Here is a 14,676-nt window from a genome sequence, read left to right as displayed (position 1 = left end):
GTTGTATCCGGGTAAATTACGTGTTCCAGCTTCAACCACCTACGTTACTAGGCAACACGCACACTGAGAGTCGATTTGGTAGGCCAAACTGGTTTTAGATCTTCCCCCCTCGAATGCAGATGCAGAAAGAGTGTTCTCCATGGTGGGTTTGAACAAAACCAAAACAAGGAAGAATTCAGCTCTGGATCGAACGCAATCTTCCATCATGACTGTGAAAATGGCTGGCCTTGAGCAACAGTGATTTAATGGGAGATGGCTTATGGGAGCCCCCTACCCCAGCAGTCATCACTTGCCTCCACTTACAACACAATCAAAACACCATTCATAAGCTAAATGTGTACACACACAAACACACACCTTGACATACATGCTCAGGGCAAGTTGTTATGACTGAGTATGTACATTGAGCACTGATGTTCAGTTGGCTCGTTTGCAGACCAAATTTCATAATTTTTTTAAATAAATTTGTATTTTTGAAATATATAAAACTATTTATTTTATTTGGATGAATTTGTCTGTCTTTTATCATATTTACCAATTGCTAGTAAAAAAAATTGAGCGAATTGGGTGGGGCAGAGCCAGAGCTGCTGCAAATATTTGGAAATAATATTTGCAAATATAACAGATCTCATTCCAAACTTTTGATAAAACTTGAGAGCCCTGTTATGTTTATGTGCAAGTTGAAATAATTCATCAGTGAGGGCAATATGATAAAATGCCCCTCATGCGTGTATTGTTGAAACTATTTGTTTTAAACACTGGCACACAAGACATGCGATATTTGTGTATATTGCATTTATTAGATAAACAACTTGGTTAGGTCACTAATTATAGTTTGCTTTTTTTTTTTAAACTAGTAAAATAAAAATTCTATTTGGCATAATTAAACATTAATTTCCCCTCAAATAGGCTATCTGGTGTGCATTATTTTAAATGCACAATAATTACATTATATTTATATAAAAAATATCCTTTTAACATAATTTAGATTTTTTTTAACTGATTACATTCTAGAGACTTTCTGAAATACTGAATGTTTCTGTATTCTGACAACTGAATTGAGCTATGAATTCTTGTAACTCTCTTTCTAGATTTAAATAACTGTTATTTTAACCAGAAAAGGCTTATGCAGAATAGTGCAGCACTTAATAGCCTTGTTGTGCAATCATTGCAGATCAAAATGAGGCTTCTTGTGATTCCATTAGTCATCCGTTCTTTATTCCGGAGAAAAGGTGTCGGGCGGGTCTAAGAACCCATCATGGCTGTTTTCCTTTTCCCTCAGAGATCACATGTTCAGGTGCAGCCTTGGTGAACCACTCGGACCACGCTCCATCGTACAGACAGACCCCCGGGTGGCCGCACAGGTGAGCGGCGAGGGCGATGTGACAGGCTGTCACACCTGAGCCACAGGTGACCCAGAAGGGCTTCTGCATGTCAACTCCTGCCTGCTGGAAGAGCTTGCTGAGTTCCTCCACAGGATGTTCTAGACCTGATGTCAGGTCCATGAAGCTGGGAAAAGGCATGTTGATCGATCCAGGAATATGACCAGGCTCTGTGTCTAAGATATAAAACAGAGAAATGTAGAGAAATAAGACTATGGCACTTTGGCATTTTTGATAAACAAATAAATAAATCTGTTATGTCTATAAATAAATCTTTGATTATTGTGTTATGTTCTATAAGAGTACTTAATACATAACTTAGAAGTCCATATGAATGTGTCACAAAATGCATATAATAAATATACAAAAGCTAGAAAAAGTGATTTAAATAGTTTTAGATTAAGTATGGCACTGTATGACATTGCTTGTACTGTATTACTGTGGAGAATTAAAACACTATCAATAGTTGAAACTGATAATAGAAAAGTGCTAATATGCAAGTGCTAATCATAGACTGATAGCATCTGCCTTCATTTTCTTAACTCCATTCTTCAGAGAAATTGTGTACCATAAAAATAAGTCAAAATATACATTTGTAATGTCATACAGTAAAACATTGGATATTGTAACAACATTGGATATTTTACCTTATTGTACCTTATAAGAGTAGTTCACAAAATATATATATATACATACAGTACAGGCCAAAAGTTTGGAAACATTACTATTTTTAATGTTTTTGAAAGAAGTTTCTTCTGCTCATCAAGTCTGCATTTATTTGATCAAAAATACAGATTGTTTTTTAAATATTGTGATATATTATTACAATTTTAAATAATTGGTTTTCAATTTATTATACTTTAAATGATCATTTATTACTGTGATGCAAAGCTGAATTTTCAGGATCATTACTCCAGTCTTCAGTGTCACATGTGACATCCAGTCTATCACATGATCCTTTAGAAATCATTCTAATATTCTGATTTATTATGAGTGTTGGAAACAGTTCTGTTGCCTAATATATTTGATGAATAAAAGGTTAAAAAGAGCTGCATTTATTCAAAATAAAAAAATATTTTCTAATAATATAAATCTTCTTTACTATCACTTTTTATCAATTTAACACATCCTTGCTGAATAAAAGTATTGATTTATTTCAAAAATAGAAAGAAAAAAATTACTGACCCCAAATTACTGACCAGTAGTGTATATTGTTGTTACAAAAGATTTCTATTTTTTTTTTAAATTGCTTCTTTTTATTTTATTTTATTTTATTTTTTATTCATTACAGTATCCTAAAAAAAGTATCACAGGTTATGAAAAAATATTAAGCAGCAGAACTGTTTCCAACTTTGATAATGAATCCTCATATTATAATGATTTCTAAAGGATCATGTGATAGACTGGAGTAATGATCCTGAAAATTCAGCTTTGCATCACAGAAATAAATGATAATTTAAAGTATAATAAATTGAAAACCAATTATTTTAAATTGTAATAATATATCACAATATTACTTTTTTTTCTGTATTTTTTATCAAATAAATGCAGGCTTGATGAGCAAAAGAAACTTCTTTCAAAAACATAAAAAATAGTAATGGTACTTTTAATAGTAAAAATAGTAAAAAACTTTTGGCCTGTACTATATATATATATATATTCCATGTGGTCACAAAAATGCATGTATAACAATTATACAAATGTTAGAAAATGTTGCTTAAAATAGTTAACAATGAATTTTTTTATTGTTTTCCACTACAAATATCTAAATATTCTTAAATCAAGATATTACTTGAAATATCTACATTGTTTGGCTTTTTTTTTTCATTATACATTTCATAGTAAACATTATAATGTTTAGATATTTGCACTAGGAACAAAACTGTGTGACAGGTCACAATCCATACTTACTTGCCCTTGGCTCTGGTTCAACCCCACGAAATCTTCCATTGGCTCTGGCGTCGACTACTTGAAATTCATTGGTTTTAATGTTGTTCAAAACGTCTTCATAAGTTTTGACCCAGGACTTGTTAAAGGACGCTTTGAACTCGGCACGCGCTGGTTTACTACATTGCTCGGTAACGGGATGACTCTCCCTTAACCAGTTCTTTAACCCACCGTCCAAAACCGACACGGAATTGTGTCCAAACACCCTAAACATCCACCACACCCGTGGTGCAGAGAACGAGCCAAAGTCGCTGGCATCGTAAACGACGACATGAGTGTTGTTCCCTATTCCCAGATTACCCACATAGTCTGCGAACTTGCCCACGGTAGGCAGCATGTGATCAAACTCGGAGCTTTTGTCACAACACTCGTCGATGTCGAAAAACGAAGCTCCGGGAATGTGAGTTTGTTCAAACTCGACACAAGCGTTGCGTTTCATTTTAGGTAAATACCAAGATGCATCTAATATCCGCAGATTTGGTCCCACTCGGTTGCTTTTGACAGCGTCTGCGAGCCATCGCGCCGCTACGAGAGCTCGAGCTTGGGCAGCCATGTCACTCGCGCGCTCCACTACAGCACTACAACCTCGCTCTCGACGGCAGTCTATGCTGCAAATTTGCGAGCAATGAATTACTGCTCAAATATTACCTTGGTGTGATATTTTGTTGACGGGAAAAGGGGGAATCTAAACAATAAGTTTTATTTTTACTTATTTAACTTAATTTACGATCTACTTTGATTTTGTTTTAAGTACGACATACAACATTGCTAATATATGGCAGATAAATCCTTAGCAGATCCGCGAGGGGGTATAGCTCAGTGGTAGAGCATTTGACTGCAGATCAAGAGGTCCCCGGTTCAAATCCGGGTGCCCCCTGGTAAATTTATTGCTTTTTTCCGTTTTGACTTTTAGTATCTTAAGTGATCAATGCATTCAGTAATGAAATACATTTCAGCCAGATGTCATTAGTACAATGGCTTTGATACAATATTCATTTTGTTTTTGTTGTCTTTCTGTTGTGTGTTGTCTTATATATTGAAATGCTATTTAGTAGCCTAAAAATACTTAATATTAAATATATGATTGCATAGTATAGATTTGAGTGAGTTTTTTGTTTTTTTTTGTTGACTAAGGCATGACTGGATGTGTCAAAAAGTTCACTCCATTCCAAAGATAAATATTCTTCTTTTCTAAGCAGTAAAGAAATGCATAAGAAATACATCAGAAATACAACAATGTTGGAAAGAATTGAGTGCAAGTGATGTTTTAATTGATGCAAAGGGTTAATAGTGCAAGGTTTCTGACATAAATTAACTGAATCACTCGAATGCATGCACTGTGATGATGAATATATAATATGAAATTGTTTAGCTCTCTGAGTAGAAGAGTGGTAACTGTTACATTTTTCTAACCGACCTGTTTCATATTATCGTTTATCTCGGTTTAGCTGTGTCATGTTTTTTGGTTATGCTTACTTGTGATGCTTGTTATGCTTACTAGTACATATGTGACTTGTGTGAGTTGGTGAAAGAGGCACTGTTTTCTAGTGTTGTTGTCAGTTTGTGAAATACTTTTTTAGCTTATCACAAGGTATGCAGTTCTGTGGGAGTCATGAGAATATAATTACATGGTGTAGAAGGTTTAAGCACAGCTCTAATCCTTTTAGAAATTGATCAAAATTAACTGTTTAGTGATTCCCATGCCTTTACGGTGTCAGCAGAACTATCCATTTGATTAATAGTGTTTAATGTGCTCTCTTGCTCATCAGTTAAAATATTTGACCAGCTACATGGCAAAAAATTTAAGTTATCACATATTTTGTAAGTTACTTGTTCTTGTTTTTGGTTTATGTGCTCAGTGTTTATTGTTAAAACAATTAAAAGACATTAAGGGTGATTTTTTTGCATTTTATTATTATAATTTGAAAGAATGTTATAAGAGTTTTATTATACAATTTTTAGTCAGTAAGCCAGTTTGTAATGCATTCATATAATATTTTAGTAAAGTATTAAAACAGAAAAGGAAAGCAAAAAAGATACAGAGATAGAGATAAAAAAGAAATACAGTGTTGTGATATGTAAGTGCAGTATTTCAAATTCTGCAATACTCAAAAGGGTACATCAGTTCTTACAAACATATTTTTAAACAAAGTGGGTAAACAATAAGTATAGCAGAAACTGAGTTACACCAAACAGTATGTAAATCAAACAGTGTAAATATTCTGTTGTCAAAAATGTAACAGTCTGAAATGTAGTGTAGTTATAGTATAACTATTGATTCCATACATTATATGTCATCTATAACTTTGTAACTGTCAATATAAATACTGAGTATGCTGTGTAAAGTCCTTGCACAAGTTGTAGACTTTGAGGACCATATGTACCATTCATGGCATAAACTTTTTGGCTTTCAGTCTGGGTATGATTTGCATGTCCCTGACATCATTGTGCTGCAGAAGCCAGCACAGGTATCTCTCTGAGCCCATACCCCATCCACTTGTTAGAAGAGGGATGGCTTGACGTATGTTGATGTACCATTTGTATGAGTCCTCTGGTACAGCATGGTGTTGTAAAGCCTCTCGTACCATTTCAGGTGTAGAATGACGTTCCCCAAGCCCTACTGTCTCCCCTAACCCCAAGAGAAGGTCAGCTGCCTTGGCTTTGCTCTTGCCTGAACCTTCAATATATGCTTGGTAGAAGGGCACTCCAAGATGGTCCATTTCTGTCAGCCAAACAGCACCTCCATACTTTTTAATTAGGACCCTTTCTCCCTTACGCGTTAGCTTCCTGCCAAACTGTGGTTGTCCCTCCTGAACCCACTCAAGGCAATCAGAGGATGGCATAATGTTAATGGCTTGATCCAAGGGTACTCTTGGAAGAGGTTTTTCTAAGTTCTTCAGTAGTTCTTGGGCATGAGATAGTGTACCAGCTGTGTTTAAGATAATCTCGGAATGTTGCTTTACCATTGCCTGAGTCAAATGTGCAACATAGCCTTCAGCTATAGTCATGGCAGCATCCATGTCGCCCAGAAGCTCGCATTCCACATGGTAGAACTGGTTGAGATGTGTAGCGTCAGGATCTTCCCCTCTGAAACTGGGGGACACATAGTAAGCCCCAGGAAGACCATCATGAAACCTCATAAAGTACTCTAAAACAAACTGCATTGAGTCTGCCAGATATACATCTTGGCCCAACATGTTGACAAACACTGGCTCAGAATCTGACCCCAGACCCATTGGAGAGGAAATTGTGTCCGTTGTGATAGGTGTCAGTGCATAAGCATACTTGCATTTGTTGTTGAAGTACTCTACTGTGCTATGAAACAGGGTGTTTTGGATTTGAAAGAGATTGCGATACCATTTGCTCTTGATGGCTAATGCTGCATGAGTCTGGGGGTCTTCCCAGGACTGAGGTGGAGTAATCTTTGTTATCTTGGTGTGGATCTCTGTAAGGTCCTCTTTGTTAGCTGGAGGACCATCTACTGATGTTACATATCCTGTATAAGTTGGGCAGTACTGAGAAACCACAACTGGGGATTTGGGGCCATTAGGCTGATGAACTAATGGAATCAGTTTGGCATGGGCATAATCAAACTCAAACCCTTCAAATATGAGAGCTACACCATGGGCATTCATTCCTTCTTGCACAAGATGAGCAACCTTTTGTATTGCCACAAGTAGGGATGTATAGTCGCTCTCATTCAGACCGAAGATGTCACTGGTAAGAGGTTTTCTTGGCACTAGAACTGTAAAGCCTGGTGTATTTGGAAAAGGAGTAAGGAAGGCTACGTGTTCATTGTCTTCCCAGACACGCCACTGTTGCTCTTCACCACGAATAATGCGGGGGAAAAGGCCGGTATCAGAATGATCTCCATGGAAGTCAAAGCAAGAAGGGGCATTGGGTGTCGGGAGTCGAGAGCGAATCTTTGCCTGCACCTGGTCAAGAAGGGTATCTTCACATCGTGGACCACTTTTGGAGCTACAGTATCCAGGGTCATAAGGATTGAACTCCATTTCCTCAGCTGTTTGAGGTTTCCAGTTTGGTTCTAGGTCATGGAGAGGCAAGACTTTGATGTAAGCTGGCTTGTCAAGTTCTGGCATGGACACAAGGGCGCAGCGATGCACACAAAGTTTCTCGCAAAGGAGATTGGCAACAGTCTGTGCCCCCTGCATCATTGCTATATAGTCAGGTAACACTAACTGAAAGATGCTACTAGGTCCATTAATAGTCTTTCGAGTGAGAACAGTGGCTCCTGGGGTCCAAGGATTAGACTGTAGGTGAGCTACCAATTCATTAGTCTCCCAAATCACATTCATAAACTCCTTCCTAGGTCTTAAAACCTCAGTTCGAGGAATGCCACTGACCATTGAACCAACAAACATGACCCCAGCATTGGTTTCAATAACGGCTTCACCGTGATGGTCTACAGCAATAATTCCTGCACACTTTTCTTCCAGATCATTGTAGATAACTTCTCGACAAGCCTGTCTGAGACTGTAACCTTTGAGGTTGTATAAGCTGGCTACTTTGTGAGCAACTGTTTGGCGTAAGAAGGCATCACCATCACCAGAGCATGTCACGGCTAGTTTCTCATCACCATAAATTCCTGCCCCAACTATAGCGGTGTCACCGACTCTGCCTTTCCACTTGCCAACTAAACCTCCAGTGGATGTGGCTGCTGCTAACGTGCCCCACTTATCCAGCGCAACTGCACCTACAGTTTGAGGATGGTTATTCTTGCCATCACCTGACTTCATAAGCAACTCCTTGTATCTTATGTCGGTGTCAAAGTACTCTGATTTTAGTGTTGTTTCTTTTTCTCCGAGACTGTTTACAAACTTTTCAGCACCTTCTCCAATCAGTAAAGAGTGCACACTCTTTTCCATAACACAGCGGGCTGCTTTTATTGGGTTTTTCACTCGTCGCAGGCAAGCCACGGATCCAGAGTTCTTCCCATGTCCATCCACAATGGTGGCTTCCATTTCATGCTCCCCATCTTGGTTATATACTGATCCCTTGCCAGCATTAAACAAGAAACAGTCCTCCAACGCAACTACACTTCTTTGTACTGCATCAAGACTACTACCTCCATGAAAAAGCACTTGTGCTCCAAGAGTTAGAGCTGTTTGAAGGGCAAATTCAATGGTCCCAATCACCTTCTCATTTAACATAATTTCCTCTCCTGCCCCACCATGGATCACTAAAGTGAAATCTGGCTGCATGGTTTTGTTTTGTCCTTGTTGCTCCACAGCTCTGACTGCATCGTTCACTGAAGATCTATTTACTAGTTTTTCTTCATTGTCTTGCAGGAGACATTCAATGGCTCCCATCTGCCCTGCAATGGCATACCTTAGTGCCAGAAGCATTACTAGTTTTAGATTGAACTCAAGTCTTTCTTTGAGATTTCCCAGGACATTAGCGAAAGTACCCTTTCCATTCAGGACTAAACGTACTCTGTCTTTCCTGCCTAGATATGTGACAGCCAGCTGGTCTGTAGCATAGACGTTACCTACAGCACACTCAACTCCCTCCATTAGATCTGACCCAGTCAAGTAAATCGAAGGGCATCCAAAAGGGTCAAGAAACTTCTTGAGTGGGTTATCTTGAGACATAGATCTGCGCAAGGCTGCCAGATGAGGCCCCACTCCAAGGCCAAGTTTTGTAGCTTTGATTAGGTTTTTGTGCTCTAAAAAGGCAAGGTGAAAGAGCTGGAAAAGCTCATTTGTGTACTGGGGAACATTGTCTGGACCAATGCAGGATGCCAGTGCTGTAACAAGCTGGTGAGATCTAATAGTTGTGGAGTATGTGGGATCACAGCGGCCATGTTTAAAGTGACGCATGTGAGTAGGTGTCACCATGATGAGGCTAGTAGCTGCATCCCCAAGTGTTTGCCTCAAGGACAGCTGCAAAGTGAAATTAATCCATGCATCATATAGACTTCTGTGACCCCTTAAGGTGGTGAACACATCTGGGTAAGATGATATTTCAAAAGTCATGACTGACTGGCTGGCTTGTAGAAGGCTAGAAACAGACTGATTCGGTACAGTTATTCCTTTCAGAGGCATTTTCAGAGGTTTAGGGTGAAGAGAACCAGCATTTGAGAATGGACTTAACTTATTGGTTTGGGTGTTTATTACTATGTTTTCAGATTCCGAGAACTGCCACAGACGTTCAACAAGAAGCCCAGCTACCATTCCATCCAGGGCACTATGCTCAAACAACATGCCTGCTTGGCCATCTTTAAAAACCACCAAGTTCACCACCTGTTGATGAAGATGATAAATAGTTATGTCATTCTGCCTTTCATATCTAAACATTACAGCCAGTTGAGTCTGATGTAAGCATTGCTATGGGAAGTCATTTAATCCATGAATTTCAACAGTATTTTACTTTACAGTTCTTAATTTTATCTTAATAAAAAAAAATTAAATTAAATACCAAATTAGCAAAAGTAAAGCTTTTAAAAGCTTTGAAGTTTGGGCGCCAATTCAATTCAAATGTCAACACATGCAATTTAATAAGTGATGGAATTGTTCATTTCTGGAATTTGACAAACCCCAATTGGTGTTGGAAATTAAGCTTACTGCTGTACAGTTCTAATTAAAAGGTTCTAATTATATAAACATCCTGTTTTTACACACCTTATCATAGTATCTCAAACATCTGCTATCTTTCTCCCCTAGTCGGACTGTATTAAGCATTTCTGCAAGATCAGCTGGTGCTGGGTGGTCTTCCAGGGAAACAGCCAGAATGGCACTCTCCATCATTTCAAGTGAAACTGCTGCTTCACCCCCTGTCTTTAAGATATCCATTCTCACAGAATGCCAGGCTTGGCGATGAAGAGAAGACAGACCACAAATAACGGACGGGTCTTGTTCGGGGGGTGCTTCTGGGTGTCTCATTGCATGCATCAGTTGGGCGTAGATGTCATTGAGAGGTACAGCAGAAAGAGATTCCCTTGCACTTGGTTTCCATACAATTTGAATCGGAAATATACCCCCTCGACAGGTCAATATGGCGTGAAGGCTGTCTGGGTATGTCTGGAACATTAAGGCCAAGAAAATGTCAGTAAGATGAGTGAAATCGGTCATTAAAATGAGATTTACCTAGTTAAAGTAACTTAAAATAATAAAAACTGGAGGTTAATTGGAAATATATATAAATACCTTTAGCTCATCATTGCTCTTGCCTGGTAGGCGACTAGCTCCAAAAACCTGTGACTGTTGTGTTCGCTCAGTTGGTACATCCCCTTCCACCAGCAATGGTTCACTGTACAGCTTAGCAGCTGCCCACAGCAGGGCCGTAGCCCGCTCTATCTGTGCAAACTCCCCCTTTAGCTTAGAGGAGGGAAGGATGGAGGGAATAGCGGTGGAATTGGGCAGAGGGTCATAGCAGGAGAGCAGCCGCTTTTTGAATTCCTCAGTCACCCAGTTCTCACGTCCAGAAGCGTGATCTTGCAGATGTTTTTGGACTTCCTGGAGTGCATCTCTCTGCTGAAAGAGGGCAGTTTTGTAGTGTTGGTACTGGTCGGGATTTAAGGTGAGCTGAAGCACCCGGCTAGCTTCCTGGAGAGTAACATCCAGTTCTGGAATGGGATAATCAGGTAGCGCCATCCTACAGAGTAGAGGATAAAACTTTATAATAATACATGCTTAAGTTGTGTCATGTGATTTAAATTGAATAATACTATGTTTGTATGATTACACTCCCAGGGTGCATTTTCCCAGGGTACATGTAACACATGACTTTTTTTTGTCGTGCATTTCAATAATTTCATTACGTGGCTTAATAAATTGGCTTATTTTCAGCACAAAAGACTTAGTGTGATTTAGTAATGTACTTTAACTGTACAAGCATGTTTCAAAGGCATACAACACGTTTAAGGATGACCACTATTAACATACATGATGACTTAATGACATTGACAGATTCCAAATGTACAGATACTCAAAATTAACTTCTGTTAATATACCGTTTGGCCATGTGGCCATAATGAGTATAGCATGCTATTTGTATAGCCAGTCGTCATGGGAATATGTCTCATGCTGCATGTTCCTAATTTGATTTTGGCTAATTTAATCACGCGCTGTCTCTTTTTGTAACTCTTGTAATGCTGTCTTTCTTTTTTCCATTTATGGTCTCTGGTGACATGGAAGTTCACTCTAGGTGACCTTTGATCATGTAGTGTCATTGATTACTTCTGAATTAATTCACTTTAAACCGGAACAACACCCATGTAAGTATTTTGAGCAAGAAAATCAAATTTACATACTCATTCAATAAAGTATGATACAATATTCTTACAAAATTAATTGCCTGTAAAACATTGCATTGTCCTGCTTAAAACAGCTTAAACCACCATAAACCAGGCCAGGCTGTGAGACTAATTTAAACCATCTCTTTTGGTTTGAAAATTATTATTTTATTTTTATTTATTTTTTGCACGAACTTAATACTTCTTACATACTAATTTGACATTATGTATGCATGTATGATTTTTTTCTTCAGCATTTATCAAAATGTGTTTCATCACAAATGAAGACAGGATATATTTGCATTATCTCTTCCCCCCCCCCCCCCCCCCCCTCTTGTATTTTTTTGGGGGGGAAATACAGAAAATAAAAGAAAACACAATCTCACAATGCCATAATTACACAATTGTGAAGGCAAATAAATGAGCTTCCAGATTGAGCTTCCAACTACCATTAATTTATTGATTTAAAAACACAACTAACTCTTTGTACATTAGTTTTGAAATGTTCAGATGTATCATTGAATAATATGTATATATATATATTTATACATAGTATATATATATTTATATAAAGTACTACACTAACAAACTAATGCACATGGCTAGTGGTTTAAAGTTTGGTTGACACTAATTCAGTGAAAACTTGACTACTTGATTTTAATGCCATTCAGGCAAAATGTAATTTCTTATCGTTTCTGATTTTCAGTGCAAAGTTATTTAAAGTTTGTCAACAAACTTGTGTATTTTAATGTCAGAGAAGAAACATTAAGCAAAAAAAACCCCAGTATATAAGCATTCAACTCACCTCAGAGCAGTAAAGACTTCCGAAGTATATGTCGTCTAGTCAATGCGATGAGAGTAGAGTGCAACAACCTTTTGTTGCCGTGAACAAACAAGAAGAGGACTGTAATCTGAACCTAGTGATTCCAATTAAGGAATTTAATTTCCTATCTCCCAATAGACGTGCAGTATAACAGGAAGACTGTCACACTGACATTCCTTTTCTTTATATGCAATAAAAGAGTAACAGCCTCATTTATTGTTTCTACAAATGAACAAAATTTTTGATATTACATTTTTATTCTAAAGAAAACAGTCAACTCCTGCAGAAGCTACTTATTTTAGTCTTGAGTCTATATACATTGATCTTTCTAGATTTTCTGTGTGGAAGCTGCATTTGATCCTTATTAGTATGCTCTGAAAAACATATTTATACCACTACTGTATATACAGGGGTATTGATTTGCTGTGTGGTGTTTTAATGTGATGTATTATGGGGTTTTTTTATGTCCTTTATTGTTGAGCACTTTGAGCTATAAAGTCGTTTAAAAGTGCTTTATAAATAGAGGAAATTAAACAAATGAAATGTAACTGTGTTCAATGATAGTCTTGTTCTATCTTTCACTCTGTGAGATTATTAATCTGATGTCTAATGTTCTTTCTGCATTCACATCCTTCCGTCATTCAGAATAACCTGCAAAATGTGTTTAGACTTGAAGTTGAATTAGCTCAATATTGCTTTATAATCTCATCCATCAGTTTTAGGATATCATAGTATGAGAGTAAAATAATCTGGACATTTGGGTAACTTGTGCTCACTGTCATGGTTGTCTGTAAAGGACATTGAAGTTTCATTATCTCATTAAAAGACATCAGATGGTAGAAGAAGGATGAGGAGTTCCTTAGACATGCAAAAATGTCATGTGATGTGCTGTGTGGTGATGATTTTTGTTTCCCGTTAGCTGAACAAAGAATGTATTGAGTGAGTTATCTTGTGTGTCTCACGTGAGAAAGGCCAACTTATTTTTTAGTGAAATTGCAGGTGCTCTTTGTTATCAGATATCCAGATTATGAACAATGTTTAACAGTGACATTCAGGCTGAATACATCCTGATCAGACAGACCTTGACAAATTTGATGATGTTGATACAGAATTGTTAGCCTTACTTCCTTTGTTAGTGTTTCTTTATTATAGAGATTGGGTTCCTGGGTGTTTCCCTTTTGGCCCTGTGAATTGATATGAATATACAGGCATCACATTTCCCCATCATAGTCCTGAACAATTTCATAATTTCAGTACACATCAGGGGCCGTATTCACAAAGAATTTTAAGGCTAAAAGTAGCTCCTAACTGGCGAATTTAGGAGCAACTCCTAAAAATAATGGGCGTGTCACTCCTAACTTTAGGACTCCTCATTTTTTTTCACTAAGAGTAATTCACGAAGCATTTTAGCCCTAAAAGCAGCTTAAAAGAAGTCGAGAGGACTCCTAACTCACTAAGACCTATTCACAAACCGCTTTTTGTGGCATTTCACGTTGCGATGTTTTGAAATGCGTATGCGGCGGCTACAGGAGCTTCCAATCGCGAGGGAACAATTTTGCATTGTAGGCATAACTAGGGATGCAATAACGCCACCAACAACAACCAAAACTAGGCTACTCATTGCATGTAAACTAATAGTAACGTTTCATTGTGAATCAAATTAAAATGTTCTTCTCTTTGCAAACGTAGGCAGAGGCACATAGTGACAGATTAATTCAATAATGTTGCAAAGATATTGCATCAATCCATATGTTTCATTAGGCTTCTAGGCTATTTGTTTTGCCTTACTCTTTATTCATTTAGGCTATTTATTCAGTTATTCATCATCTTCCGTCCTTTGCACTACTTGTGTAGCGCACGCATTCTCAGACCTGTCACCTGTCACTCATCATCGTAGGGGAGGTGTTTGGAATCATTCCCGCGTTACAATCATCAGCCAATCAAGGTGGTCACTTCAGTCAAGCTCGTGCATGAGTAATGACGTCATCCATAGCAACGAAGACTCACTCTTAGTTTAGGAGTTGTCATTTTTCTTTACTAAGAGTAGGTCTGAAAGGCGTTGTGAATAACTTTTAAGAGAAAACTCCTAGCTAAAATCTTTTAGTGCGATTTAGGAGTACTCCTAGTGGTAAGATAAAATGCTTTGTGAATACGGCCCTAGATTCTTTATTCAATACAGCATTTTACATGTTTGGAATACATTTTCTTATTCATTTGTTTTGGTAAGGTTAGTTTCATAACTAGCATTTTATGTAGGTTATCTAAATGAT

At 37.8% G+C, this 14,676-nt stretch overlaps 2 protein-coding genes across 3 annotated transcripts; both read right to left on the bottom strand.

Moving 5' to 3' along the window:
- Positions 1 to 780: 780 nt before the first annotated feature.
- On the bottom strand, positions 781 to 3,925 carry mpst (mercaptopyruvate sulfurtransferase). Its single transcript, XM_082146847.1, has 2 exons — positions 3,294 to 3,925; positions 781 to 1,558 (listed from the first exon to the last, which is right to left on the bottom strand). The coding sequence occupies exons 1-2, from the start codon at positions 3,880 to 3,882 to the stop codon at positions 1,257 to 1,259; spliced, it is 891 nt and encodes a 296-aa protein (XP_082002973.1). The 5' UTR covers positions 3,883 to 3,925; the 3' UTR covers positions 781 to 1,256.
- Positions 3,926 to 5,232: 1,307 nt separating this feature from the next.
- LOC309481763 (uncharacterized protein) lies at positions 5,233 to 12,564 on the bottom strand. 2 transcript variants are annotated; one of them, XM_082146827.1, is made up of 4 exons: positions 12,389 to 12,564; positions 10,496 to 10,943; positions 9,971 to 10,369; positions 5,233 to 9,592 (listed from the first exon to the last, which is right to left on the bottom strand). In XM_082146827.1, the coding sequence occupies exons 2-4, from the start codon at positions 10,940 to 10,942 to the stop codon at positions 5,717 to 5,719; spliced, it is 4,722 nt and encodes a 1,573-aa protein (XP_082002953.1). In that variant the 5' UTR covers position 10,943; positions 12,389 to 12,564; the 3' UTR covers positions 5,233 to 5,716. The 2 variants fall into 2 exon arrangements, with proteins under 2 accessions (XP_082002953.1, XP_082002952.1); XM_082146826.1 differs by lacking the exon at positions 12,389 to 12,564 and having other exon boundaries at positions 10,496 to 11,076.
- Positions 12,565 to 14,676: the final 2,112 nt, after the last annotated feature.

The sequence above is a fragment of the Leuciscus leuciscus genome (genome assembly GCF_965113295.1).
Source record: "Leuciscus leuciscus genome assembly, chromosome: 1".
Classification (NCBI taxonomy): domain Eukaryota; kingdom Metazoa; phylum Chordata; class Actinopteri; order Cypriniformes; family Leuciscidae; genus Leuciscus; species Leuciscus leuciscus.
The sequence above is the reverse complement of the archived record's forward strand: the minus strand, read 5'-3'. Positions and strand labels throughout refer to the sequence as shown.